This window comes from Macaca nemestrina, chromosome 10 (genome assembly GCF_043159975.1).
Source record: "Macaca nemestrina isolate mMacNem1 chromosome 10, mMacNem.hap1, whole genome shotgun sequence".
NCBI lineage: Eukaryota > Metazoa > Chordata > Mammalia > Primates > Cercopithecidae > Macaca > Macaca nemestrina.
The window spans coordinates 79,162,429-79,190,246 of record NC_092134.1 but is presented as its reverse complement, the minus strand read 5'-3'; the positions used below and the strand labels follow the sequence as shown (position 1 = coordinate 79,190,246).

Below are 27,818 nucleotides of genomic sequence, written 5' to 3'. Positions count from 1 at the left end.
AATGAAAAGGCAAGAGAACACGCTGTCAATGAATCCGAAAAATTCCATCATAGAAAACAACCAAAGTCAAGCACAATGTTAAAGTGACAAGTTGAAGTAACTCTAAAAAGACAAGATGAGGTAGATTAAAATCCAAGAAAGTCAGCACAAGCAAAAAGAAACCAGAATTTTTTTATGAAATTATCTAAAAAACTTCACACTTTAACTTTCCAGAACAGTTACTCTAATTCCTGGGAATTCTGACTTCCAAAATTAGTCAACTCTCAATTATCCAGGCAGAAATAAATATCTTTTTCTTGTGGTCACCCATGGGTCAGAATCAACAACATCTTTACAATCAGACTGTTTCTCTTTTCTTTTCTTTTTTTTTTTTTTGAGACTGAGTCTTGCTCTGTCGCCCAGGCTGGAGTGCAATGGAGCGATCTCGGCTCACTGCAAGCTCCACCTCCCGGCTTCACACCATTCTCCTGCCTCAGCCTCCAGAGTAGCTGGGACTACAGGTGCCTGCCACCACGCCCAGCTAATTTTTTGTATTTTTAGTAGAGACTGGGTTTCACCGTGTTAGCCAGGATAGTCTCAATCTCCTGACCTCATGATCCGCCCACCTCAGCCTCCCAACGTGCTGGGATTACAGGCGAGCCACTGCACCCGGCCAGATCAGACTGTTTCTTCACCCGGCTAGGCTTCGATGATTAAATCTGAGACTCGGATTTAATATACAAGGTATATGTATTTCTGGGAAAGGTTTCCACATAAGTGATACAATTCTTTGCTTAGAAATCACCCTCTCTTCAGTATTGAATAAAACTGCTCTGCTCAGAGTAGATGCTCAGGTATTAACAGATGTGCTCCAAGCCTTCTCTTTAGAAAATCTCGTCATTGGAGAGCATGTCCCTGTTTTAGGCTTAAAGGCAGTCTCATGTTCATTCCTCCAAAAGGGATGAGAAATTGAAAAAAGTGTGAGCAACTCTGGTGAAGTGTCCATGAGGAATATGTTGTTATAGAACCCACAATAATGTAACACAATTGAATCTGCAACACACTTAACGCTTTCCACAAGCAAAGATTAACTCTACCACTACTGTGGCCAAGAATCTAAACCAGGGATGAAAATCAGGAGTTCTCAATCCCAACTCACCTGTTTTCTCTCTCGGTAATAACAGCATTTCCAACCCTCAGCTATATTTATTTCCTGGAATATGTTCTTGTGTTCTATGGCTAGCTGGCTCAGTTCACCCAATGTTATAGGTCTTTTCCACATATAAGCCAAAATTAATGTCAACTTCTTACTCTAGGGCTACAAACTATACAACATCAGCCAGTCTGTCTCTGCCCCCAAGTCAGAAATGTGTATTGGTTTATAAATAGCATTTATTATACCAAGCTATTTTTTTTTAACAGAAACATAGCTTGTAAGCACTTAAACTATTAATGGTCAGTTCATCACACACCACTATGAAAGTTATTTGAGGGCAGGGACGGCCTCTTTCTGAACTTTGTATCTTCAGGCCAAAAAAAGTCTGTTGAATGAAACCAATGTTGATGTACAGCAATGTGGCTGGAATTTAGAAAGCTTAATAAAAATTGGGTGAGAGGGGCATCTAATTCAGAACATGTTTTTGGGTGTAAGGCTAGTATTATCTACTTTTGAAAACATAATTTTTATGATTAGTAGGTAAAGGTAGCATGAAACTGCAATATACTAGCTCTAGACCTTTCCTCTCTGCCTTGCCACAGGCATGCTTGGTGGTCTGATTACAAAAGTACGGATCTCAACACTATAATTTTTATTCTAAAATCTCAACCAAAAGGATGCGATCATGGGTGCAAAGTGAGTTTTTCCTTTAAATTGTGAGAAACCATTTCCACATTTCAGATCTAATAGGGTTCTCATGACATTGCAAAATAGTATTTTATGCCCTCAAAATATAACCTTAAGGTACAGACAACTGCTCCCCAGGCCAAACACAGATCCCTCCAACCCCTCACTGTATCTTAGGAAAGCTGGGGTAAACTACAGATTCAATAAAATCTCAATATGAAAATCCCAAAAACCTTCCCCAATGCCCTGTGGCTTGGCCTGGACATATGCAGGGTGGCTACAGAACAGGAACGAAGAGTTAAGAATAATAAATGCCTAAGTTACAGGGACATGACCAATCCTTCATTAATGACACAAAGTAGAATGCACAAAGTAGAATGCACAAAGTAGTATGCAGTATGGCTGGGGGACAGTCAAGAACCATCTAGACTTTTAAGTGTTAGAAGCACCACAAGTCCAAATGCTCCCCAAGGCAGACCAAAACTGGATTGTTGTCCATGGCAACACTGTTCTCCACTATTCTGTCTATAATGAGAATATATCAATAGCAGGAAAACTGCTTTCACACATGGCAAACCGTGAAGAAAAACAAGGATAACCTCAGACCACTTTTACTTGCTGTAAGTGGGGTGGGGGGGTGCCAGCAAATAATGGATTTTTAGCAAACAGAAAAGCAAATATAAATGCAGTTGATAAACTAGAAAGCAATCATCAACTAATTGCAGATTATAAAGAAGAAAAGATACCCAAAAATCCTTCTCAAAATAGCAACCCAGTGGATGATAGTCAAGCTTTCCAGTAACCAGTTATTGATGATTCACAGCCTACATCAAATGAAGACTTCGATTTTGATACCAACGATGTCCTCAAACCAAACTTAACAAAGCTAATGACTGCTTCTCAGCAATTCAAGAAAAATTTAGAAGCAAATATAGCATTGTGAACAAAAAAACAGAAGCCTGTTTTGGGGACAGGAATTCCGACCTAGAGTGTGAGTGAAGATGTGGTTGGAAGCCTTCTCAAACATGCAAGTCCAGGGCTTTTCTCATCCTGCCTTCCCATCACCTGACCCTATTCTGAAACCACCCCTCAAGTCTTTAGCAAAGTCTGGTATTACAAAGGAAGGATCAACAAAGCGGGCAACTAGAATTTAAAGAAATATATATTACTGAAAGTGCCCCATGAGAGCAAACAAATAATGACAATTTTATTTTTGGGCACAAAAATTAATACAGGTGGCCAGGCACAGTGGCTCATGCCTGTAATCCCAGCACTTTGGGAGGCCAAGGTGGGTGGATCATGAGGTCAGGAGATCGAGACCATCCTGGCAAACATGGTAAAACCCCACCTCTACCAAAAATACAAAAATTAGCTGGGCATGGTGGCGCATACCTGTAGTCCCAGCTACTAGGGAGTCGGAGGCAGGAGAATCGCTTGAACCCAGGAGATGGAGGGTGCAGTAAGCCAAGATTGTGCCACCGCACTCCAGCCTGGTGACAGAGCAAGACTCCATCTAAAAATAAATAAATAAATAAATGAGGTGAATGCATTAGGATAAAGACAAGAGGAAGATAGACAATCACCTTGGAATTCTGAGACTACCTCCAAGAATCATCCACAGAAGGACGTCAGCCATTTAACCGGGGCTACAGATCAAAAAGGAAAAAATACAGTCAGTGGACAAGTAGAAGAGTCTCCTGAGAAATATCCTTATTTGAAGCAGCAGCAGGAGTTGATAGAAAACATAACTAAAGAAGTAGAAGACACTGTTAAATTTGAATCTGGATCCTATATAGCTTCTCCTCTGAGATCTACTGAGGAGTGAAATCTAAATTAAGATTTAGCTTAGAAAGCATGAAGATAGGCCGGGCGCAGTGGCTCAAGCCTCTAATCCCAGCACTTTGGGAGGCCGAGACGGGCAGATCATGAGGTCAGGAGATAGAGACCATCCTGGCTAACACCGTGAAACCCCGTCTCTACTAAAAAACACACAAAAAAACTAGCCGGGCGAGGTGGCGGGCGCCTGTAGTCCCAGCTACTCAGGAGGCTGAGGCAGGAGAATGGCGTAAACCCGGGAGGCGGAGCTTGCAGTGAGCTGAGATCCGGCCACTGCACTCCAGCCTGGGCAACAGAGCGAGACTCTGTCTCAAAAAAAAAAAAAAGAAAAAAGAAAAAGAAAGCATGAAGATAGTATGTTCCAATTTTAAATAAACATTATGTTGTCTGAAAGACAATAAAATTTTAGTACTGGGGGAAAAAAAAAACCATATTGTTATTTGAAGAAGAAAACACCATGGTTCTCTCCAGGTTTAAAATGGGTGCTCCCATGTAGGCTGATTTTCCGGCATTTGATCTTAACTTGAAGGCCATCTGCCTAGCCCAGCGATCAAAGAGCTGCTAAGCTGTCCTTGGTAGACTCTACTGGACAAAGCTGTGCTATAACTCTGAAGAAAGGAAGATCTTTTAATGCTGATTATTGAAAGGATTAGAAAGATTACTTGAAAGAGGACTAAAACACAGGAAAAATATACTTTTAGCATTTGAGACCTAGGAGTTTAAGAGTGCTTAGCACTTAACTATTAACTCTTCTGAGGGCGGAAAGCTCCATGAAACAGGTTTCTGTTTGAGGCTGTTAATTCTTCTAGGGCAAGAACATCTACTCAACACTAACAAATGCTGGAAGCAGGCATCTGATTTCCTTTGTGCTAAGGGCTGAAATCAGTATTGGCTTCTAGCTCCCTATATTCCTATAGAACCAGCTGCAGGTAGGCAGGAAGAGAACAAAAGTTGTTTTGGCGGCACTCAGTACAATAAACCAAAAACAAGAAAGACAAAAGTCTATTAAAGAGATGATAAGTAGTAGATGATACTGGGGTTATTTCGGTAAAAAGAATATCAATTGTTATGAATGTCTTAAATATTACCTGTAACCACAGCAGCCATGTGCCCCAAGTTTCTCAGAACCAATCTCAGTACCAAATATTGTCATGTTCTTTGTCCATATACTAGAGATTTTTAGTTTTAAAAATCTGGTCACTGCAGTTTACATGCCCACTGCTACTGGGAGGCATACACTGGGCCACGTGGATAGGCTGTCATTTTCTGCAAATCGAGACCCAAATCACCTCCTCGGGAGCTCTGGCCTATTTTTGTCCTATTCTTGTCTACCCTAATTGATATCCTTGGCTACATTTATGATAAATCTGTTTCCTGACCATCCTTTCCTTCTTTTAGAAACCGATCAGATTAAGTACAAGCAATTGACAATTATCCAGCACTTGATCTAGGCCTTTAATTCCTTCAGAGAGAGAAGGAATATACAGATAAAACTCCCACCCACTTGAGGTATGGTTTATGAGCTCTTGCTCAATCACATTACCATTCAGAAGGATTTTCCTAGCTGACTTAAACCAAAAGCTTCATTGTTCCAGTCTGTCATGTCACTGCAGCAACAGCTGTCACCTCAATTATGCAGTATAATTTTTGACATAATTTATATAAGCACACAGAATTCAATCAGCAGCTGAGCAGGGAAGCAATGTTAACAAATGCTATGAATGGGTATATGATTTGCATATTATGTGGCTCATCTGTGGACTGGAGCAATCCATCCATTCCCCTCATTACTCTGAATAATCTAGAAATGGTGGATGCTCCTGGCCAGACAGCTGTATGTTTTAAAAATCAAAAGCAACAAGAAAAGCAGCCTCATGGCTGGTGCACTCTAGAATTAAGGCTATATTAAGCATTTATTCTTATTTCCTCAGCTTTGGGGCTGGGACAAGGGTCCTCAAAACCCTGCTATTTCCTTACTTCTAATTGTGATTCTCTAGCCCTCCTCAACCACAAAAAGAAAAGGATAAAGTAGGACATTTCTTGGGGGACAAAGGCAGAAGGATATGATCAGACAAATTTCTCAATATAATAGCAACACAAGAAGAAACCAAAAGGAAATATTTTGCTGAGTAAGGAGAAAAGGTTGTGTCAACATGCTAATAATGCCAGGGCCTGTCACTTTCCAAGGTGATAGTCTTTTAGGAACATGCCTTTATTTTTATTTATTTATATTTTTTAGAGACAGGGGTCTCACTACATTACCCAGGCTGGTCTCAAACTTCTGGCTTCAAGCAATTCTCCTGCCTCAGCCTCCCAAAGTGCTGGGATTACAGGTGGTAGCCACTGTGCCGGGCCATGAAAATTCATTTTAAAAAATAAGATACAACTATAAGTTTGAGGGTAGAAAAAGGGAAGAGCATTAATATTTTGGGGACTCTTGGTGGTAAATCCAGGAGCCAAGAATGCAAGAGACTTTTAACTGCTATGAATACTTAAAATTGATATTGTGGCCAACAGTTCACCTCTAAAACTTCCCCACTGAAAATAATGGCATGGAAGGGAAACTCGGGTCCACTGAGAAGTGAGGGTCAGGTTTGAAGCCTCTTTGGTAACAGGAATGCTTTGGGAGGCCACAAAAGTTGGCAGGCTTGGAGGGTGCCTAGCACCTTGGCACAAGCAAGCACCAGGCAAACACTCACACCTACATAAATATACAGTCTAAATATGAGGAATGGAAAGAAATCATACATACCATATGCGATAATAAAGACAATTGTACCCTACCCCATCATCCTCATGTACTATAGCTAAAAATCTCCACAGTTAATAATCTTGTCATTTTATCACAAATTGATATCACTTTACAGAAGCAGAAGTGGAGAGTGCTAAAAGCAAGACCAAAAGTCCTGGGGCTAAAAAGAGTGTCTTGACAAATTTCAGTGTAAAATTTCAAATCTTCCAAAGGATGGAGTAATTCTGGGAGGATAAGTGAGGATGAACAACAGAGGGTGGCCCAGAAGACCACACCAGAAACCCTGTATTCTCCTGGGTAGAGCTGAACAAGGTTGGGAAAGCCCCAACAGGTAGGCAGTTGCTATTGGCTTTTTAACAGACGGGCAACATCCTTTCCATCTCAACATGTCAGAACAAAGGCCAGCTAGTCAGCAACATGTTCTAAGAACCAAAGCAAGAAACCAAAATTCAACATCATTGTGACAAAATCCCCCAATCTAAAAATCAAGACTCTAAGGTGATTAAAAAGTTAAAACTCATCTTGAGGTCACAGGGGAGCAGAAGGAAGAGATCAGGGCAAAGGAAAAAAAAATTGTGGGTATTACACTCAGTATGTAAATGCCTGGTCTTCACAGAGAGACACTCATCATTAATCAGACCATCAGTTATGTTACAAGAGAACCAATACCAACATTTCTCCTGTGGAGCACAGTGATAAGCACATTTTTTATGGATGTGTTTAGGATAGAAAGGGGTGGGTAGAAGGGAGAGGAGGCAGGGAGGTGAATGTATTATGTACAAAGAGAAATGACAGAGACCATCCCCTCCTTTAGCTCTTTGCTGTTTCTTTCTCTTTGTTTTCCGCATCCTCAGGATATGCATGCCATGTCAGTCTCTCTTCATAAAATGCTATCACAATTTGTGGACATTTCACGTTAGCTTCTTTTGCAAGAACCAGGTCAGCTTCATCTGTGTCTTTCCTGGAAAGAAATAATATGAGATTTAAAAGGAGAGGAAGAGTGAAAGAATCTGTCCAGACGTAAGTTTATGTCATTATATGGATTTAATTGACTTGATTTCCTCCTCACCTTGGTTTCAAGGTGAAAAGGACCCTTTCAATATTTTCAAGAAGAAATTTAAGTAAATGGATTAATACCTAATATACAGAAACAGATGTCTGTAGCTAGAATTTAGATGTAAACCATGGTAGGCTTAGGTTAAAAAGCTGAATGATAAATAATATTAATCTGCTTCCAAAATTTTTATTTGTGAATACAAGCATGTGAGTGAACCCAATCAAACCTACATTCAGCTCTATTAATTATGCATAAGTCAATTATACACAGGTTGGTCAATCCAGTTTCCAGATCATCTAAGTGAAGAGGTCTTAACCCTCCTCACTTTGTGTCTGTTTAAATACTTATTACCCCTCTGGTCAGAACTGTGGATTGGAACAACAAGCAAATAAAAATTTAGCTACAAATTTCAATTATCTCAGTTACACAACCTCTACTACCAAGTATAACAAAAAAATCTAGCCACATGGTTTCTTAAACATGATTCCAAATCAGTTTTTAAAAAATTACAATTATCCTGAGAAGCCCAGGCACAGTAGCTCACGCCTGTAATCCTAGCACTTTGGGAGGCTGAGGCAGGTGGATCGCTTGAGCCCAGGAGTTCGAGACCAGCCTGGGCAACATGGCAAAACCCATCTCTACCAAAAAATACAAAAATTAGCTAGGCATGGTGGTGCACACTTGTGGTCCCAGCTACTTGGGAGGCTGAGGTGGGAGGATCACTTGGGCTTGGGAGGTGGAGGTTGCAGTGAGCTGAGATTGAACCACTGAACTCCAGCCTGGGCAACAGAGTGAGACCCTGTCTCAAAATAAATAAATAATAAAAAACAAAATAAAATTATCCTGAGATGTGGACAAGAAAAATTACCACCTTATTGGAGCAGATACTCAAATATGGACTACGGTGGAAAAAGCTAATTAATGTTAATGTAAATCGTAAGTAACCACTTATGGCTGAGTAGGAAAAAGCAGTCCAGCCCAGGCGCAGTGCCTCATACCTATAATCCCAGCACTTTGGGAGGCCGAGGTGAGAGAAGCACTTGAACCCAGGGCAACATAGGAAACCTGGTCTCTTCAAAAAAAATTTTAAAAATTAGCAGGCCATGTTGGCATGCACCTGTAGTCCCAGCTACTCAGGAGACCTAGGTAGGAAGATAACTTGAGCCCAGGAGGTCAAGGCTGCAGTGAGCTGTGATCACGCCACTGCACTCCAGCCGGGGTGACAGGGCAAGACGCTGCCTAAAATAAAATTTTTAAAAAGCAGTCCAGCCTGGGCGTGGTGGCTTACACCTGTAATCCCAGCACTTTGGGAAGCTGAGGCAGGTGGATTGCTTGAGCTTAGGAGTTCGAGACGAGCCTGGCCAACATGATGAAACTCCGTCTCTACTAAAAATATAAACATTACCCAGGTGTGGTGGCACATGCCTATAATCCCAGCTACTTAGGTGGTTGGGGGATGAGAACTGCCTGAACCTGGGAGGCGAAGGTTGCAGTGAGACGAGATGGTACCACTGCACTCCAGCCTGGGTGATAAGGCAAGACTCTGTCTCAAAAAACAAAACAAAACAAGCAGTCCATATAGCTCCTTACTTCTGAATATGGCAAATCTTCCAATACAGGTTTCTGGGTAATTTACCAGCAGTACTCTCATCAGATAAAATATTAAGCCTTTTGATTATATAACTTTTTTTGGGGTGAGGGGACAGTCTCTCGCTCTGTTGCCCAGGCTAGAGCGCAGTAGTGCAATCTTGGCTCACTGTAAGCTCCGCCTCCCGGGTTCACACCATTCTCCTGCCTCAGCCTTCTGAGTAGCTAGGACTACAGATGCCCACCACCAAGCCCGGCTACTTTTTTTTGTATTTTTAGTAGAGACGGGATTTCACCATGTTAGCCAGGATGGTCTCAATCTCCTGACCTTGTGATCTGCCCGTCTTGGCCTCCCAAAGTGCTGGGATTACAGGCGTGAGCCACCACGCCCGGTCTTGATTATATAACTTTTAAGGTAACATGTTTCTTTTGTGGCAATGTAACATAAACCCTCTATGTATCACAAATCCAGAATACTTGGAAACAGAGAGGTAGTGAGGGCCACACCATAAATCACCCTGTCTTTAAGAAATCAAATTAGGGCTGGGTGCAGTGGCTCACGCCTGTAATCCCAGCACTTTGGGAGGCCAAGGCAGGCGGATTGCTTGAGGTCAGGAGTTCAAGACCAGCCTGACCAACATGGCGAAACCCCATCGCTACCAAAAATACAAAAATTAGCCAGGCATGGTGGTAGGTGCCTGTAATCCCAGCTACTTGGAAGGCTGAGGCAGGAGAATCGCTTGAACCCGGGAGGCGGAGGTTGCAGTGAGCCAAGTTCGCGTCACTACACGCCAGGCAAAACAGACTCCATCTCAAAAAAAGAGAAATCAAATTGAGAAGAACTACTTCCTTTTCATCTTAGCGCCATTCTCTCTCTATAGAATGAAATAACTTGTGCTTTGGCCAGTATTAGCTTTAATGCTTTTTGTTGAGATTATTTTTCTCTTTCAGACATTATTCAGCAGGTTTGGCCCTCAGGGATGGCAGAAAGCCTCATTTGATGTCTAGCCCAGGGTCACAGGCCCATAGTCTTACAGTATGTAATTCAGAACTGTGTAAACAAATGGTTAAGTCATGTTGTTTTTATATATATATATTTTTTTTTTTTTTTTTTTTTTTTTTTTTTTTAAAGAGACGGAGTCTCGCTCTGTCACTCAGGCGGGAGTGCAATGGCTAGATCTCAGCTCACTGCAACCTCCGCCTCCCAGGTTCAAGCAATTCTCCTTCCTCAGTCTCTCAAGTAGCTGGACTACAGGCATGCGCCACCACGTCCAGCTAATTTTTGTATTTTTAGTAGAGATGGGGGTTCACCACGTTAAGCAGGTTAGCCTCGAACTCCTGACCTCAAGCGATCCGCCTGCCTTGACCACCCAAAGTGTGGGGATTACAGGTGTGAGCCACTGCACCCAACCTTTACATATTTTCTACCTCAAATTTACCTTTTTTTCTGATATGTAATCTAATATAATTTGGCTTAATAGCAAGCCATTCTGAAGCATAATTCCCATTTAACACCAATAATTGGTATCAGCAAGGATCTCTTGATATTCCAGGAGTTCAAGACCAGCCTGGCTAACACAGCAAAACCCCGTCTCTACTAAAAATACAAAAATGGGCCAGGCACAGTGGCTCATGCCTTAATCCCAGCACTTTGGGAGGCCAAGGCAGGCAGATTACCCGAGGTCGGGAGTTTGAGACCAGCCTGAACAACAAAGAGAAACCCTGTCTCTACTAAAAATATAAAATTAGCCAGGCATGGCAGTGCATACCTGTAATCCCAGCTACTTGGGAGTCTGAAGCAGGAGAATTGCTCGAACCCGGAGGTGGAGGTTGCGGTGAGCCAAGATTGCACCATTGCACTCCAGCCTGGGCAACAAGAGCAAGACTCTGCCTCAAAATTAATTAATTAATTAATTAAAATACAAAAATTAGCCAGGCAGGATGGTGGGCGCCTCTAATGCCATCTACTTGGGAGGCTGAGACAGGAGAATCACTTGAACCTGGGAGGCGGAGGTTGCAGTGAGCTGAGTGAGATTGCGCCACTGCACTCCAGCCTGGGCAACAAAGAGCGAAACACTGTTTCAAAAAAAAAAAAATCTCTGACATTGAAAATTCATGGTTTGGGAATACACAATCTTGCCACCCTATCTTCCGCACAAATTCAAGTCACTGGCAAAGAACACAATTGTAACATGAAGCCAAATCTCTCTCACCATTTCATTAGGAACATTAAATCACCACAGGAATCTGTTGCCCCAATGATCTTTTCTGGTTCCAGTCCTCTCTCAAAGCCCCGAGCGATATCATTGCTCTGCTATAAATAGAAGACGAAGAAAGGTTACAGCTTGTGGAAAGAGTAAAGAAACTCCCTGTTTCTAGGCTCAACAAAACACAACCTAAGTTAATATCTCCTGATACCATTTCTGTCACCAATTCAGAAAAATTTTTAGAACTTAATACTAAGTACTGACAGTGACAATGAAGTGACAGTGATGCCAAGAGATATTTTTGTAAGATGTGATTATCGGCCAGGCACGGTAGCTCAAGCCTGTAATCTCAGCACTTTGGGAGGCCGAGACGGGCAGATCACGAGGTCAGGAGATCGAAACCATCCTGGCTAACACAGTGAAACTCCGTCTCTACTAAAAAATACAAAAAACTAGCCAGGCGAGATGGCGGACGCCTGTAGTCCCAGCTACTCGGGAGGCTGAGGCAGGAGAATGGTGTGAACCCGGGAGGTGGAGCTTGCAGTGAGCTGAGATCCGGTCACTGCACTCCAGCCTGGGCGACATAGCAAGACTCCGTCTCAAAAAAAAAAAGATGTGATTATCTTTCCTGGAATTCCTCCAGAAGATTGGAGGTGAACCCTAAAAGTCTCTAATGTCCTATAAGATATTCTGGAGTCAGCCAGGCATGGTGGCTCACGCTTGTAATCCCAGCACTTTGGGAGGCCGAGGCGGGCGGATCACAAGCTCAGGAGTTCAAAACCAGCCTGGCCAACACGGTGAAACCCCATCTCTACTAAAAATACAAAAACATAGCCAGGCGTGGTGGCAGGTGCCTGTAACCCCAATTACTCGAGAGACTAAGGCAGGAGAATTGCTTGAACCTGGGATGCGGAGATTGCAGTGAGCAGAGATCGCACCACAGAATTTCAGCCTAGGCAACACAGCAAGACTCCGTCTCAAAAAAAAAAAGATACTCTGGAGTCAACATCTAGGAATTCCTCTAATCCCACTCACTTGGAATCTCCTAAATATTGTAAATAAGCTTCTGAAATGTTAAAGAATACCCTGTTTACCCTAACTATATCTTTTCATCTTATGAACTTCAAATATACTACCTCTCTCTCAATCTTTATTTTTTTAGACTTTTAGTTTACCTTAACACTAACCAATAATTTTAACACATTTCACAGTCGCCTATATTTATGAAAGAATAGAGGTAAGAATTATGCAAGGCCAATACTATTAAATAGCAAAATTTCAGAGATCACAAACACCAATACCTATATGCTTGGTTGGACAGAAGGCCCTGGTCAATGCCTATCCCCTCTGGATGTAGATGATTGCTAGCATTAGAAGGCAGAACTGGACTGTGATTGAAAACAAAAACAAAAAAGAAAACAAAAACAAAAAACTGGCTTGGTGCAGTGACTCATGCCTGTAATCCCATCACTTTGGGAGGCTGAGACAGGAGGATTGCTTGAGACTGGAAGTTGGAAACCAGCATAGGCAACTGTGTAAATTAGCTGGGCACAGTGGTGCACACCTGAAGTGTGCTACTCCAACTCAGGAGGCTGAGGCCCAGGGCCCAGGAGTTCGAGGCTGCAGTGAGCTATGATCATGCCACTGTGCTCCATGGTGGGCAACATAGTGAGAACCTGTCTCTTAAGACAGAAAGAAGAAAATTTGATAATTGATGAGATGAGTACTGAAACTTGGTCTAAATGCAGTAATGCAATCTAGACAAGGAGCACAGGTTCTAATCCAGGTGTAATAATACTGATGAGAGCCAAAAAGCAAAATTTTATACAAGCCAGATAATTTTTTTTTTTTTTTGAGACAGTCTCCCTCTGTTGCCCAGGGTAAAGTGCAGTGGCGCAATCTTGGCTCACTGCAGCCTCCGCCTGCCAGGTTCAAGTGATTCTCCTGCCTCAGCTTCCCGAGTAGTTGGGATTACAGGTGCATGCCACTGCACCTGGCTAATTTTTCCATTTTTAGTAGAGATGGGGGTCTCACCTTGTTGGCCAGGCTGGTCTCAAACTCCTGGCCTCAGGTGATCCACCCACCTCGGCCTCCCAAAAGTGCTGAGATTACAGGCAGGAGCCATCACACCCAGTTACGCCTGACTAATTTTTGTATTTTCAACATGGTTTCACCATGTTGACCACACTGGTCTCGAACTCCTGGCCTCAAGTGACCCACATGCCTCAGCCTCCCAAAGTGCTGGGATTACAGGTGTGAGCCACCACACCCGGCCTAAACTAGAGAATTTTTAAAAACTTTATTATGGAAGATAATGTTAGCCTCTCCAGTGACAACACAAAAAAAAGATTTAGAGGTGCCCAAATGAACTAAATATCTACTGCCTGATTTTCATAATAAAATCTCTTTGATCTTATGTTCACTTGCTTTCCTCTGAGACATACAAAGCATTTGGGGTCCGGGTGGTCCCCAAAGATACCAAAATCCACAATTGGAAGGAAATTCCATGCATGGATCAATGAGAGATACTGACTTTTAAAAACATAGCCTCTTTTAGGGGCGCTTACGGGGAAGAAGTTCCCAGATGTTCACACAGCTGCTCACAGCTGGAATGCTGGCACATGGACTAAGTTGTAAATCATAACTGGCAACTGAAAACAGTTTGCTACATAGGGAGGGAAGGGGAGGCAAATGGAAGAAAAATGTTCAAGTTGCTGAAAAGGAGCCGGGGCGAAGAAAATGCTAAAATCATCATACAGGCAGTAATCTTAAATCAGGCATAATGCAAACTAACAAATTTCTTCTCCAGGGGTCTTAAAAAAGATACACAATCCCCTCCTGTACCTTTAAAACATACAATCACCTATCATCTCAGCTGTCTACCTGACAGCAGCCAGTACTGCTAAGAATGCTATCAGGGGCCCCAGATGAACATTATGATGTAAGGGACATGTGGGGGTTGTTTTCAAGGTTGGCAGCTTCAGAACCTGGCCTAAGAACAAAAACTCTCTGCACTGGCCAGTGCTTCTAAGCCAGATTATTCAGACAGCTCCTTTTTAAAAATGACAGAGGCCAGGCGTGGTGGCTCACGCCTGTAATCACAGCACTTTGGGAGGCTGAGGCAGTTGGATCACCAGGTCAGGAGATTGAGACCATTCTGGCTAACATGGTGAAACCCTGTCTCTACTAAAAATACAAAAAATTAGCCAGGTGTGGTGGCATGTGCCTGTAGTCCCAGCTACTAGGAAGGCTGAAGCAGGAGAATTGCTTGAACCCAGGAGGCAGAGGTTGCAGTGAGATCGTGCCACTGCACTCCAGGCTGGGTGACAAAGCAAGACTCTGTCTTAAAAAAAAAAAAAATTCTAATTTTACTGGTCTGGGGTGCATCTTAGGCACTAGAAATTTTTTCAACGTACCCCCCCGGTGATTATAATGTGTAGACAGGGTTAGGAACTAATGTTCTAGAAAGGTATATATCTAATTACAATGAAGATAAATAGGGATGACTGTGGCTGCTACTCTGGAAGGCTGGAAGATTCCGAAGTAGACTTATGCTTTTATTAAATGTAAAGTGTATGATACATCCTTCACCACAAAAGGCTTCATAACCTTGAAATAAATGAAAGGAGTGGAAGCTGGGGGCGGGAGGAGATGGAAGAGTGTGTGTATTTATGCGCCCACACACAGATGAAAAAAGAGAGAGGCAATAACAGTGCTTATTCTACTTACTTGAGAGCTAAAAATCAGAAGGATTAAAGCAACTAAATCAAACCAAAATTTCATACACTTCCCAAACTGAAGAAGATTCAAAAGACAAAAATTAATTTTGTACGGCAAGTATGTAGAACTAATAGATCGAGAGAATATAAATGCCACTGAACTGTACACTTTAAAATTGTTAACTGAGCCAGGCGCAGTGGCTCACACCTGTAATCCCAGCACTTTGGGAGGCCAAGGCAGGTGGATCACCTGAGTTCCGGAGTTCAAGACCAGCCTGACCAACGTGGAGAAACACTCTCTCTACTAAAAATACAAAACTAGCTAGGCATGGTGGTGCATGCCTGTAATCCCAGCTACTCTGGAAGGCTGAGGTAGGAAAATCACTTGAACCCAGGAGACGGAGGGTGCAGTGAGCCAAGATCATGCCATTGAACTCCAGCCTGGGCAACAAGAGTGAAACTCCATCTCAAAAAAATAAATAAATAAAAAATAAAAATAAAAATACAAAAATTAGCTGGCTGTGGTGGTACATGCCTGTAATTCCAACTACTCAGGAGGCTGAGACAGGAGAATTGCTTGAACCCAGGAGGTGAAGGTTGCAGTAAGCTGGGATCATGCCCCTGCACTCCAGCCTGGGTGACAGAGCAAGACTCTATCTCAAAAATAAATAAATAAATAAAAATAAATAAAATATTTAATTGTATATTATAGGATTTTCACTGCAAAAAAAGATTATCAACGATTGAAAGCAAATGCTATCACTGGAACAAAAAAAAGGGCCGGGTGCAGTGGCTCACGGCTATAATCCCAGCACTTTGGGAGGACAAGGCGGGTGGCTCACAAGGTCAGGGGTTTGAGACCAGCCCAGCCAACATGGTGAAACCCTGTCTCTACTAAAGATACAAAAAATTAGCCAGGCATGGTGGCGTGTGCCTGTAATCTCACCCACTTGGGAGGCTGAGGCAGGAGAATCACTTGAACCCAGGAGGTGGAGATTCCAGTGAGCCAAGATCATACTATTGCACTCTAGCCTGGGTGACAGAGAGATACTCTGTCTCAAAAAAAAAAGAAAAAAGAAAAAAGGAAGTGACATGGTAAACATTTCAAAGCCCCGGCCAGGCATGGTGGCTCATGTCTGTAATCTCAACACTTTCGGAGCCCGAGGCAGGCAGATCACGAAGTCAGGAGTTCAAGACTAGCCTGACCAACATGGTGAAACCCTGTCTCTACTAAAAATACAAAAATCAGCCGGGCGTGGTGGCGTGCGCCTATAATCTCAGCTACTACTGAGGCAGGAGAATCGCTTGAAGCCAGGAGGCGGAGATTGCAGTGAGCTGAGATCGAGTCACTGCACTCCAGCCTGGGCAACAGAGCAAGACTCTGTCTCAAAACAAAACATTTCAAAGCCCCTTTCTATTCTTAAAAAATTCACCTATGATCCTCTTTCTCTAAGATAACTAAGTCCTCTACTTATGGAGAAGGCAGAGGAGTGATTTAACAGTTTATAAAGATTTAATTTTGCCACCTTAATACAATTCAGTGGCCACAAATTACATTTCTCACTTAGCCAGGAGAGGGAGCTGTAATCAACATACCTCCCTGGAAGCTCTTTTGTTCAACAATTTACCTCATAGGTCCATCCTTACAATAGAAATAACCAAAATATGATACTTCTATGTATTATTATTATTATTTTGGTGGCAAAAGAATAGTTTGTGGGGAAAAAGGGAAAGGAAGCTTACCTCTCTCTTTTTTTTGGATTTGATATCATCGGCACTGTTTGAGAAATTGGATTTCCTCTTGTTACTTTCTGACTTCTCCCTGGGTTTATTATTTTCACCCTCCTTCATCTTCTTATACTTTTTCATAAATTCGGAAATTAGCTCAGGGCAATCCAAGTTTTTCTCAGGTTCCCAAGTATTGTGCTCCCTGGGTAAGAAAAATGGGAAAATTTTTTTAAAAAAAGGGGGGGAAGAGTAAAGAATGAGGAAAAATATCCAATGCCTTATTTCAAAGAGGACATTCAGACAAAAAGCACAGAGAAACCCTACGCTTTAAAGAAGATAACAAATTTGATCCTAGATTTCTACCCAGGAAAAAAAAAAAAAAAAAAAAAAGGCCCACACAAAGACTTATTTACAATTGTTTACAGCAGCATTTTAATAGTCAAAAACAGAAAACAAATTCAAATGTTCATCAATGGATAGTGACATGGAAAAACAAAATGTGGTATATCCATACAAAGGAATATTATTCAACAAAAATAAAATACTACAAGATGCTACAACTTGGAAGAAACCCAAAAACATTATACTAAGTGAAAGAAATAAGACACAAGATACTACATATTGTGTAATTCCATTTATATGAAATGTCTGAGAAAGACAAAGTTATAGAGACAGAAAGCAGATCAGCCAGGCACGGTGGCTCACACCTGTAATCCCAGCACTCTGGGAGACCAAGGCAGGCAGATCACTTGAGGTCAGGAGTTTGAGACCAGCCTGGCCAACACAGTGAAACCGTGCCTCTACTAAAAATAAAAAAAATAGCTTGGTATGGCGGTACACACCTGTAGTCCCAGCTACTTGGGAGGCTGAGGCAGGAGAATCGCTTGAGCCCAGGAAGGGGAGGTTGCAGTGAGCTGAGATTGCGCCACTACACTCCAGCCTGGGCGAAAAAGCCATACTGTCTCAAAAAAAAGCAGATCAGTGATTGCCTGGGGCTGAGGGAGTTGTAATTAACTACAAACGGGAATCAAGAGAATTAATTTTGGGGGACACGAAAATGTTCTAAACCTGGATCACAGTGGTGGTTGCATAGCTCTATAAATTTACTACAAATCATTTAATTGGAGCCAGGCACAGTGGCTAACGCCTGTAATCCCAGCACTTTGGAAGGCACTCAGGAGTTCAAGACAAGCCTGGTCAATATTGCAAAACCCTGTCTCCACTAAAAATACAAAAATTAGCTGGGCTTGGTGGTGCACACCTGCAGTTCCAGCTACTCATGAGGCTAGGACATGAGAACTGCTTGAATCTGGGAGGCTGAGGTTGTAGTGAGCCAAGATTAAACCACCGCATTCCAGTCTGGGCAACAGAGTGAGACACTATCACCAAAAAAAAAAAAAAAATCATTTAATTGGGCTGGGCACAGTGGCTCACGCCTATAATCTCAGCACTTTGGGAGGCCAAGGTGAGGAAATCACTTGAGCCCACCAGTTCAAGACCAGCCTAAGCAACATAGCAAGACTCTGTCTCCACAGAAACTTTAAAATTACTCAGGCATGGTGGCTTGCACCTGTAGTCCCAGCTACTTGGGAGGCTGAAATGAGAGGATCCCTTGAGCCCAGAAGGCTGAGGCTGCAGTGAACCGTGACAGTACCACTGCACTCCCACCTGGGTAACAGAGTAAGATACTGTCTCAAAAAAAAAAAAAAAAAAAAAAAAAAAAAACCAACAAACAAAAAAGAAAATCACTGAATTTGTACAATTTTTTTTTTTTTTAAGATGGGAGTCTCACTCTGTCTTGCAGGCTGGAGTGCAGTGGTATGATACCGGCTCACTGCAACCTCCGGGTTCAAGCGATTCTCTGGCCACAGCCTCCCCGGTAACTGGGATTACAGGCGTGCGCCACCAATTTTTGTATTTTTAGTAGAGACACCACGTTGGCCAGGCTGGTTTCGAACTCCTGACCTCAAGTGATCCGCCTGCCTCGGCCACTCAAAGTGCTGGAATTTGAGTGGCCACCGTATCCAGCCTGAATTGTACAATTTCAATGGGTGAATTTTATGGTGTTTATACCTCGATAAAGCTGTTTAAAAACCCAAATTTCAGCCAGGCACAGTGGCTCATGCATGTAATCCCAGTACTTTGGGAGGCTGAAGGGGGTGGATCACCTGAGGTCAGGAGTTCCAGAGCAGCCTGGCCAACGTGGTGAAACCCTGTCTCTACTAAAACTGCCAAAATCATGGCTGGGTGCGATGGCTCACGCCTGTAATCCCAGCACTTTGGGAGACTGAGGCGTGCGGATAACAAGGTTGGGAGTTCGAGACCGTCCTGGCTAACACGGTGAAACCCCATCTCTACAAAAACTACAAAAATTAACCAGGCGTGGTGGCACATGCCTGTAGTCCCAGCTACTCAGGAGGCTAAGGCAGGAGAATCACCTGAACTCAGGAGGCAGAGGTTGCAGTGAGCCAAGATCAGGCCACTGCACTCCAGCCTGGGTGACACATGAGACTCCATCTCAAAACAAAACAAAACAAAACAAAAAACAAAAAATTATCTGGGTGTTGTGGTGCACACCTGTAATCCCAGCTACCTGGGAGGCTGAGGCAGGAGAATCACTTGAACCTGGGAGGTGGAGGTTGCAGGTTGCAGTGAGCCAAGATTGCACCACTGCACTCCAGTGTGGGTGACAGAGCAAGACTTCCTTTCAAAAAAAAAAAAAAAAACTTTGCTGGCTAGGTACGGTGGCTCATGCCTGTAATCCCAGCACTTTGGGAGGCCAACGTGGGCAGATCACCTGCGGTCAGGAGTTTGAGACCAGCCTGGCCAACATGATGAAACCCTATCTCTACTAAAAATACAAAAATTAGCCAGGACTGGTGGTGCGCACCTGTAGTCCCAGCTATTCAGAAGGCTGAGGCAGGAGAATCACTTGAACCCAGGAGGAGGAGGCTGCAGTGAACTGAGATCACGCCACTGCACACCATCCTGGGCGACAGAGCAAGACTCCATCTCAAAAAATAAAAAATAGGCCAGGCGAGGTGGCTCATGCCTATAATCCCAGCACTTTGGGAGACCAAGGCAAGCAGATCACGAGATCAGGAGATGGAGACCATCCTGGCTAATATGGTGAAACCCCGTCTATACTAAAAATATAAAAAATTAGCCAGACGGCCGGGCGCGGTGGCTCAAGCCTGTAATCCCAGCACTTTGGGAGGCCGAGACGGGCGGATCACGAGGTCAGGAGATCGAGACCATCCTGGCTAATATGGTGAAACCCCGTCTCTACTAAAAATACAAAAAACTAGCCGGGCGAGGTGGTGGGCGCCTGTAGTCCCAGCTACTCGGGAGGCTGAGGCAGGAGAATGGTGTAAACCCGGGAGGCGGAGCTTGCAGTGAGCTGAGATCCGGCCACTGCACTCCAGCCTGGGCGACAAAGCGAGACTCCGTCTCAAAAAAAAAAAAAAAAAAAAAAAAAAAATTAGCCAGACATGGTGGCGCATGCCTATAGTCTCAGCTACTTGGGAGGCCAGGCAGGAGAACTGCTTGAACCCAGGAGACAGAGGCTGCAGTGAGCCGAGATTGCGCCACTGCACTCAAGCCTAGGCGACAGAGTGAGACTTCGTCTCAAAAAAAAAAAAAAATGAAAAAAATAAAAATAAAAATAAAAATAAATAAATAATTCTTAAAAATAAAAACCCAAATTTGAATTCTGGTTTCAAAGTGGCAAAAACAGCATGATTTCACACATACAATCATCTGTGCAACTCCCGGAAAGGACAAGTTAATAAATAATAAATTATGCAGCCAGGTGCGGTGGCTCATGCCTGTAATCCCAGCACTTTGGGAGGCCGAGGCAGGCCGGTCAAGAGGTCAGGATATCGAGACCATCCTGGCTAACACGGTGAAACCCCATCTCTACTGAAAATACAAAAAATTAGCCAGGTGTGGTGGCGGGCGCCTGCAGTCCCAGCTACTCGGGAGGCTGAGGTGAGAGAATGGCGTGAACCCGGGAGGCGGAGCTTGCAGTGAGCCAAGATCGCGCCACTGCACTCCAGCCTGGGCAACAGAGCAATACGCTGTTTCAAAAATTAAGAATAATATATTATGCACTGCCAGTTTATAATCTTAAATAACTGTTACTCATTTTTTTTAGATTTTTTTTTTTTTGAGACAATGCCTCCACCCTGTCACCCAGTCTGGAATGCAGTGGCATGATCACGACTCACTGCAGCCTTGACCTCCCAGGCTCAAGTGATCCTCCCGCCTCAGAATTCCAAGTAGCTGGGACTATAGCAGCGCACCACCATGTCTAGCTACTTTTTTTTTTTTTGGGTAGAGATGGGGTCTCACTATGTTGCCTAGGCTGATCTCAAACTCCTGGGCTCAAGCGGTCCTCCTGCCTTGGCCTCCCAAAGTGCTGGTGTTACAGGAGTGAGCTACCACACTCAGCCCATCTTGGGTATTTTATTTGTTGGTTTTATTTATTTATTATTTTTTATTATGTTTTTTTCTTTATTTTTTTTTTGAGATGGAGTCTGGCTCTGTTGCCCAGGTTGGAGTGCAATGGCACGATCTCGCCTCACTGCAACCTCCGCCTCCTGGGTTCAAGTGATTCTCCTGTCCCAGCATCCCGGGTAGCTGGGATTACAGGTACCCACCACCACACCCAGCTAATTTCACCCAACATGGGGCTTCCTCCTGTTGACCAGGCTGGTCTTGAACTCCTGACCTCAACTGATTTGCCTGTCTTGGTCTCCCAAAGTGCTGGGATTACAGGCGTGAGCCACCGCGCCCGGCCTTTGCTTGTTTTAAATAAGGTTTCTTGTTGGGCGTGGTGGCTCACGCCTATAATCCCAGCACTTTGGAAGGTCAATTCAGGCAGATCATCTGAGGTCGGGAGTTTGAGACCAGCCTGACCAACATGGAGAAACCCCATCTCTTTTTTTTTTTTTTTTTTTTTGAGACGGAGTCTCGCTCTGCCCCCCAGGCTGGAGTGCAGTGGCCGGGTCTCAGCTCACTGCAAGCTCCGCCTCCCGGGTTCACGCCATTCTCCTGCCTCAGCCTCCTGAGTAGCTGGGACTACAGGCGCCCGCCACCGCGCCCGGCTAGTTTTTTGTATTTTTTAGTAGAGACGGGGTTTCACCGTGTTAGCCAGGATGGTCTCGATCTCCTGACCTCGTGATCCGCCCATCTCGGCCTCCCAAAGTGCTGGGATTACAGGCTTGAGCCACCGCGCCCGGCCGAGAAACCCCATCTCTACTAAAAATACTAAATTAGCCAGGCATAGTGCCACCTTCCTGTAATCTCAGCTACTCGGGAGGTTGAGTTGGGAGAATCGCTTGAACCCGGGAGGCAGGAGGTTGTGGTGAGCTGAGTTCGAGCCATTGCACTCCAGCCTGGGCAACAAGAGTGAAACTCCATCTCAAAAAAAATAATAATAATAATGTTTCTTCAGATGGGAATGATTTGAACACATGCCATAATAACCTGACTCAAGTAGAAAGCAGAAAGATGGAAAAATCTGAGCTATTTACTCCCGACCTAAACAAGTTTCTACAAAAGGAACACAAAATTGAGACAAAATTTATTTCTAAATCATTTGAGCTAATATGGGAAAGCTTCTCCTTTATATCCCTTCTCGCAGCAGAAAAAAAAATTCCTCGGCTGGGCACAGTGGCTCACGTCTCTAATCCCAGCACTTTGGAAGGTGGAAGCAGGTGGATCACCTGAGGTCAGGAGTTCGAGACCAGCCTGGCCAACATGGTGAAACCCCATCTCTACTAAAAATACAAAAATTAGATGGGCGTGGTGGCAGGCACCTGTAATCCCATCTAATCGGGGGAGGCTAAGGCAGGAGAATCTTTTAAACCCAGGAGAGGGAGGTTACAGTGAGCCGAGATCGCGCCATTACGCTCTAGCCTGGGCAATAAGAGCGAAACTCTTGTCTCAAAAAAAAAAAAAAAAAAAAAAGTTGGCCGGGCGCGGTGGCTCAAGCCTGTAATCCCAGCACTTTGGGAGGCCGAGACGGGTGGATCACGAGGTCAGGAGGTCAGGAGATCAAGACCATCCTGGCTAACATGGTGAAACCCCGTCTCTACTAAAAATACAAAAAACTAGCCGGGCGTGGTGGCGGGCGCCTGTAGTCCCAGCTACTCGGAGGCTGAGGCGGGAGAATGGCGTGAACCTGGGAGGCGGAGCTTGCAGTGAGCCGAGATCGCGCCACTGCACTCCAGCCCGGGCGACACAGCGAGACTCCGTCTCAAAAACAAAACAAAACAAAACAAAACAAAAATTAACCGGGCCTGGTGGCGGGCGCCTATAGTCCCAGCTTCTAGGGAGGCTGAGGCAGGAGAATGGCGTGAACCTGGGAGGCGGCAGAGCTTGCAGTGAGCTGAGATCGCGCCACTGCACTCTAGCCTGGGCGACAGAGCGAGACTCCGTCTCAAAAAAAAAAAAAAAAGGTCAAGAAAAAAAATTCCTCACACAGTAACTTTCCCCAAAACCCACATACCACATAGTTTACCATTCCAGAGGAAATTAACATACCAATATTGAAAGGTGTACCAACACTATTACACAAGCTGAATAGACTTGGGGGTTGGGAGGAGTCTGTTGAAAGCTAGGAAAGCCAGTCCTATAAGGGGATTATCCCTTTTCCTAACACTTTGGCACTGCTGCTTCTACTTTGGTTTCCACCCAAAAGACAACATAGTATGATTTAAAAAGAGCCTGGGTTGGCCAGGGACAGTGATTCACACCTATAATCCCAGCACTTCGAGAGGCCAAGGCAGGCAGATTGGTTGAACCCAAGAGTGCGAGACCAGCCTGGGTAACACAGTGAGACCCTGCCTCTATTTTAAAGATAAAAATATGTAAAAATTTAAATTTAAAAAAATTAAAGTTTTTGAAGAGGCAGGGTCTTGCTATGTTAACCAGACAGGAGTGCAGTGGCTATTCATAGGCCTGATCTCACTAATGCTCAGAACAGGAGTTCTGACCTGCTCTGGTTCACTCCTCCTTAGGCAACCTGGTGGTCCCTCACTCCTGGGAGGTCACTATATTGATGCCAAACTTAATGCAGACACCTGATCCGTTTAGTGCACTATAGCCCAGAACTCCTGGACTCAAGCAATCCTCCCACTTCAGCCTCCCTAGTAGCTGGGACTACAGGCACACACCACCACGCCTGGACTCTAAATGCTTTTATGAGAATCAAAAAAAACACGAGAGGTAGAATCTGATCACTGTCTAGCACAAAGTAGGCGTTCAGTTATAGACAATGCTGATTTGTTGCAGTCTTTTATGAAATCCAGGGCATTTCTGAAAAAGTAAGGACCAATGTTTAATTTGTCTACCCCAAACCTTATCTTTCCCCCTTTCATCTATGGTACGGCACCAGTAGCTCAATGACAGAGAAAGAGTTTCAAGTATCTTTCAAATACCCCAAATATTTCCAGTGGTGATTCAATGGGCCCAATAAACATCTTCAAAATCTTCAGGTGTTACTTTAGTTCCTATCTGTTAGTGCTCTAGAGGTCTCTCAAACTGAACAGTTCTCATCACTAGTGGAAGCCATGATACCACTCCTCTCTAGAAAGAGGGCATCTTCTGATTGTTGTGCTACCCCATACTTGCACTCTGGGTGCTAGAGATGCTAAGCATCCTGCAAAAAGCGTGAATGATCCCTCCTACACGCCAATAATTCTCCAGATGAGAAACCTTGATCATGTAATGAAATAACCTCCCGTATGTTTCAAAGGTTCTTGACACATAGCCTTTATCCAAAAGTATTGGTAAACCACTGTATCTTTCAGTGTATTTAGGTCCTATACTACAGAGCTGTGCCATCCAATATGGTAACCACTAGCCACATCTGCCTATTTGAAATGTAGCTAGTTTGAATGGAGATGCACTATAAAGTGTAAAATATATCCCAGATTTTCAAGTCTTAGCACACACACACACAAAATTTCGTTAATAACTTTTGTACTGATTAACGCTGAAATAGTATTTTTCATATACTAGGTTAAATAAAATATTATTAAAATTAATTTCACAGCCGGGCACGGTGGCTCACACCTGTAATCCCAGCACTTTGGGAGGCCAAGGCAGATGGCTCACTTGAGCCTGGAAGTTCCAGACCAGCCTGAGCAACATGGCAAAACCCTGCCTCTACTAAAAACACAGTCACCCAGGCTGGAGTGCAGTGGCACAATCCTGGCTCACTGCAACCTCTGCCTCCTGAGTTCAAGTGATTCTCCTACCTCAGCCTCCCCAGTAGCTGGGATTACAGCTGCCCGCCACCACACCTAGCTAATTTTTTTATTTTTAGTAGATGGGGTTTCGCCATGTTGGCCAGGCGGGTCTCAAACTCCTGACCTCAGGTGATCCACCCGCCTCAGCCTCCCAAAGTGCTGAGATTGGAGTACAAGCCACCGCGCCTGGCCTTATAAGCACTACTGTTTATCCTTATTCCACTAAGGAGATAAAATGATTAAGGAAATTAGCCAAGGCTATCCAGTTTGTATCACAAGTGGTGGAGTTAGAATCTAGATCCAGGCAATCTGACTCACGAGTCTGTGCTCCTAACCAATTCATTATACTGCCTTTCTTTTTTTTTTTTTTTTTTTGAGACGGAGTCTCACGCTGTTGCCCAGGCTGGAGTGCAGTGGCGCGATCTCGGCTCACTGCAAGCTCCGCCTCCTGGGTTCACGCCATTCTCCTGCCTCAGCCTCCTGAGTAGCTGGGACTACAGGCGCCCGCCACCGCGCCCGGCTAATTTTTTGTATTTTTAGTAGAGACGGGGTTTCACTGTGGTCTCGATCTCCTGACCTTGTGATCCGCCCGCCTCGGCCTCCCAAAGTGCTGGGATTACAGGCTTGAGCCACCACGCCCGGCCTTTTTTTTTTTTTTTTTTTTTTTTTTTGAGACGGAGTCTCGCTCTGTCACCCAGGCTGGAGTGCAGTGGCCGGATCTCAGCTCACTGCAAGCTCCGCCTCCCAGGTTCACGCCATTCTCCTGCCTCAGCCTCCCGAGTAGCTGGGACTACAGGCGCCTGCCACCTCGCCCGGCTAAGTTTTTGTATTTTTAGTAGAGACGGGGTTTCACTGTGTTAGCCAGGATGGTCTCGATCTCCTGACCTCGTGATCTGCCCGTCTCGGCCTCCCAAAGTGCTGGGATTACAGGCTTGAGCCACCGCGCCCGGCCTATACTGCCTTTCAAAAGCAGTATCATTAGCACATAAGCTCCACAAGCGGGGAGATTTTGTTTTGTTTACTGCTGTGTCTTCTAACTCTTAGGAAGAGTGCGGGAGGGGGAAGAAAAAGACAAAGATGCTCATGATTCCTAAGGAAATAAACCAAAGATGTCTATCTCTACAGAGTACCAAAGCCTGGGGGAAAAAAGGAACTTACTCAGAAAAGCCTTTCCACTTCAGTAGATATTCCACTTGTCCCTTAACTACACGCCTGTCTAGCACCTTCTCCACAACGTACTCCTCCTCATCCTCTGAAGAAGAACTGTCAGCTGTCCGCTTGGTTTTCTTTCCCATGTCGCACACCGTTCCACCTGAAAGACTAAGGCCACCGGGTCCCTGTAAAGGCAAAGGACAAAATAGTTAGAATCCATGTGAAGAGTTAAAAACTTTGTCTCTTCTTGATGGGACGAAAAGGGGATAACACCAAGTTGTCATGTGCCCTGCTCTTGAGTCTCAAATCATTCTACAGATGAGTCCTAAGAATTTAATTTAAAAATGAATCAGTCTTCACTTCCTCAACCACAACCTTCTCTTCGGCTAAAGAGACCAAAATTATTAGAAGGCGCAATTGTCTAACTCTTCTTTCAGATTCCAAAAGACAAGTAGTGTGGTATGTTATTCCTGGCTATGTTTATAACTATTTACAAGCCAGGAACTCAAACAGAAATGTGCAAAATCTTCAGTTAAATGAACCAAGATAAAATTAAAACCTTTTTCTCCAAAGTGAATAAGGGTCTTTATAAAAATGAAAAAAGAAAAGCCACTAAAATATGAGTTTTCTGTGCTCTGAGCATCTTGCCCAGTCTCTCACCAGCACAAAAAAAAGGCTTGCTCAGGCATCTTTCACCACATTTTCAGTGACTTGGTACATTTCCCTTAAACAAATTGAGCTTGTCCCTTCAGAGCATCCATCAGCTCACAAAAGCAAGGCTGACATCTCAAACACACCAAGCTTCCTTTTTAGAAAGCTAATTTGGGGATGGCAGGGAGGCAGAAAGGAGAAAAAAATTTTCAGTCCTAAAATTCAAAATTAGTCACTAGATTGTTGAGTAATTCCCAAGATGTAACTAATCCAAATAGTTAAGAAGGTACCTCTCCTCTTAACTGAAGTTGACTCAGGGCCAAAGGAAGAGGAGGAGGAAAAAGAAGTCTGGCCCCAGACTCAGCATCAACATGAAGCCTCCTCAAAATACAGAGGAACCATTCATAGGCCCAAGGAAAGCTGAAGCAAGGAAACACAAATGGAAATTGAGTTAAGCTCAGAAATATGCACACCAGGGGGTACTCAACAGAGAATCTAGTTTTTAAAATTCCCATGTTGCTCTTCCACAATCATTTTTAAGAATTCTTCCTTAACCATGCTAAATGGCGCCTACAGTCTGGATTACAGAGTAGCAGAAATTGTTTTCTTAGCTGAACTCCATTATTGTTTTCCTGTAATCTTTAAAGATGTTTATCAGCACCCTCTAAATATTTCCACCCTGACCAGAAAACCACTGGGTCAGGGAGGGCCCACTACTAATCTCACAATGATGTTCAAGTCACATAAAAAGTGGCAATTATCAATTCACTTCAAATTAGCAAAACTTTAGAAATTATTACAAGAATATATAGTTGGAAACCATATCCCCAGAACTTATTAGCAATAGGTCTCCCCACCTAAAACACTGCCTATACCCATTACTGCCCTATAAGACTAAGTTTTTATTAAAATACTCTATTTGGAAGAAGTAGTAGGAAAATGTAGGTGCGGGGGGCGATTAAAATAATTTTTCCATGAATTTAGAAGAGTCCTAAGCTTCAAGAAAATATTTTATGTGGTTTATTTAAAATGAAACAGCCTCCAACCTC

At 43.8% G+C, this 27,818-nt stretch overlaps 1 protein-coding gene across 2 annotated transcripts in view; it reads right to left on the bottom strand.

Moving 5' to 3' along the window:
• Positions 1-290: 290 nt before the first annotated feature.
• The window catches only part of LOC105474228 (chromobox 5), a 49,387-nt gene continuing 21,859 nt past the window's right edge, over positions 291-27,818 (bottom strand). For both annotated transcript variants that reach the window (XM_011728726.3, XM_011728727.3), the window contains exons 2-5: positions 26,125-26,303; positions 16,724-16,910; positions 11,268-11,368; positions 291-7,371 (exon numbers count right to left, since the gene is read on the bottom strand). In XM_011728726.3, the coding sequence (XP_011727028.1) occupies positions 7,221-7,371; positions 11,268-11,368; positions 16,724-16,910; positions 26,125-26,261 (576 nt within the window). In that variant the 5' untranslated portion in view covers positions 26,262-26,303 and the 3' untranslated portion in view covers positions 291-7,220. The remainder of the gene's footprint in view (positions 7,372-11,267; positions 11,369-16,723; positions 16,911-26,124; positions 26,304-27,818) is intronic.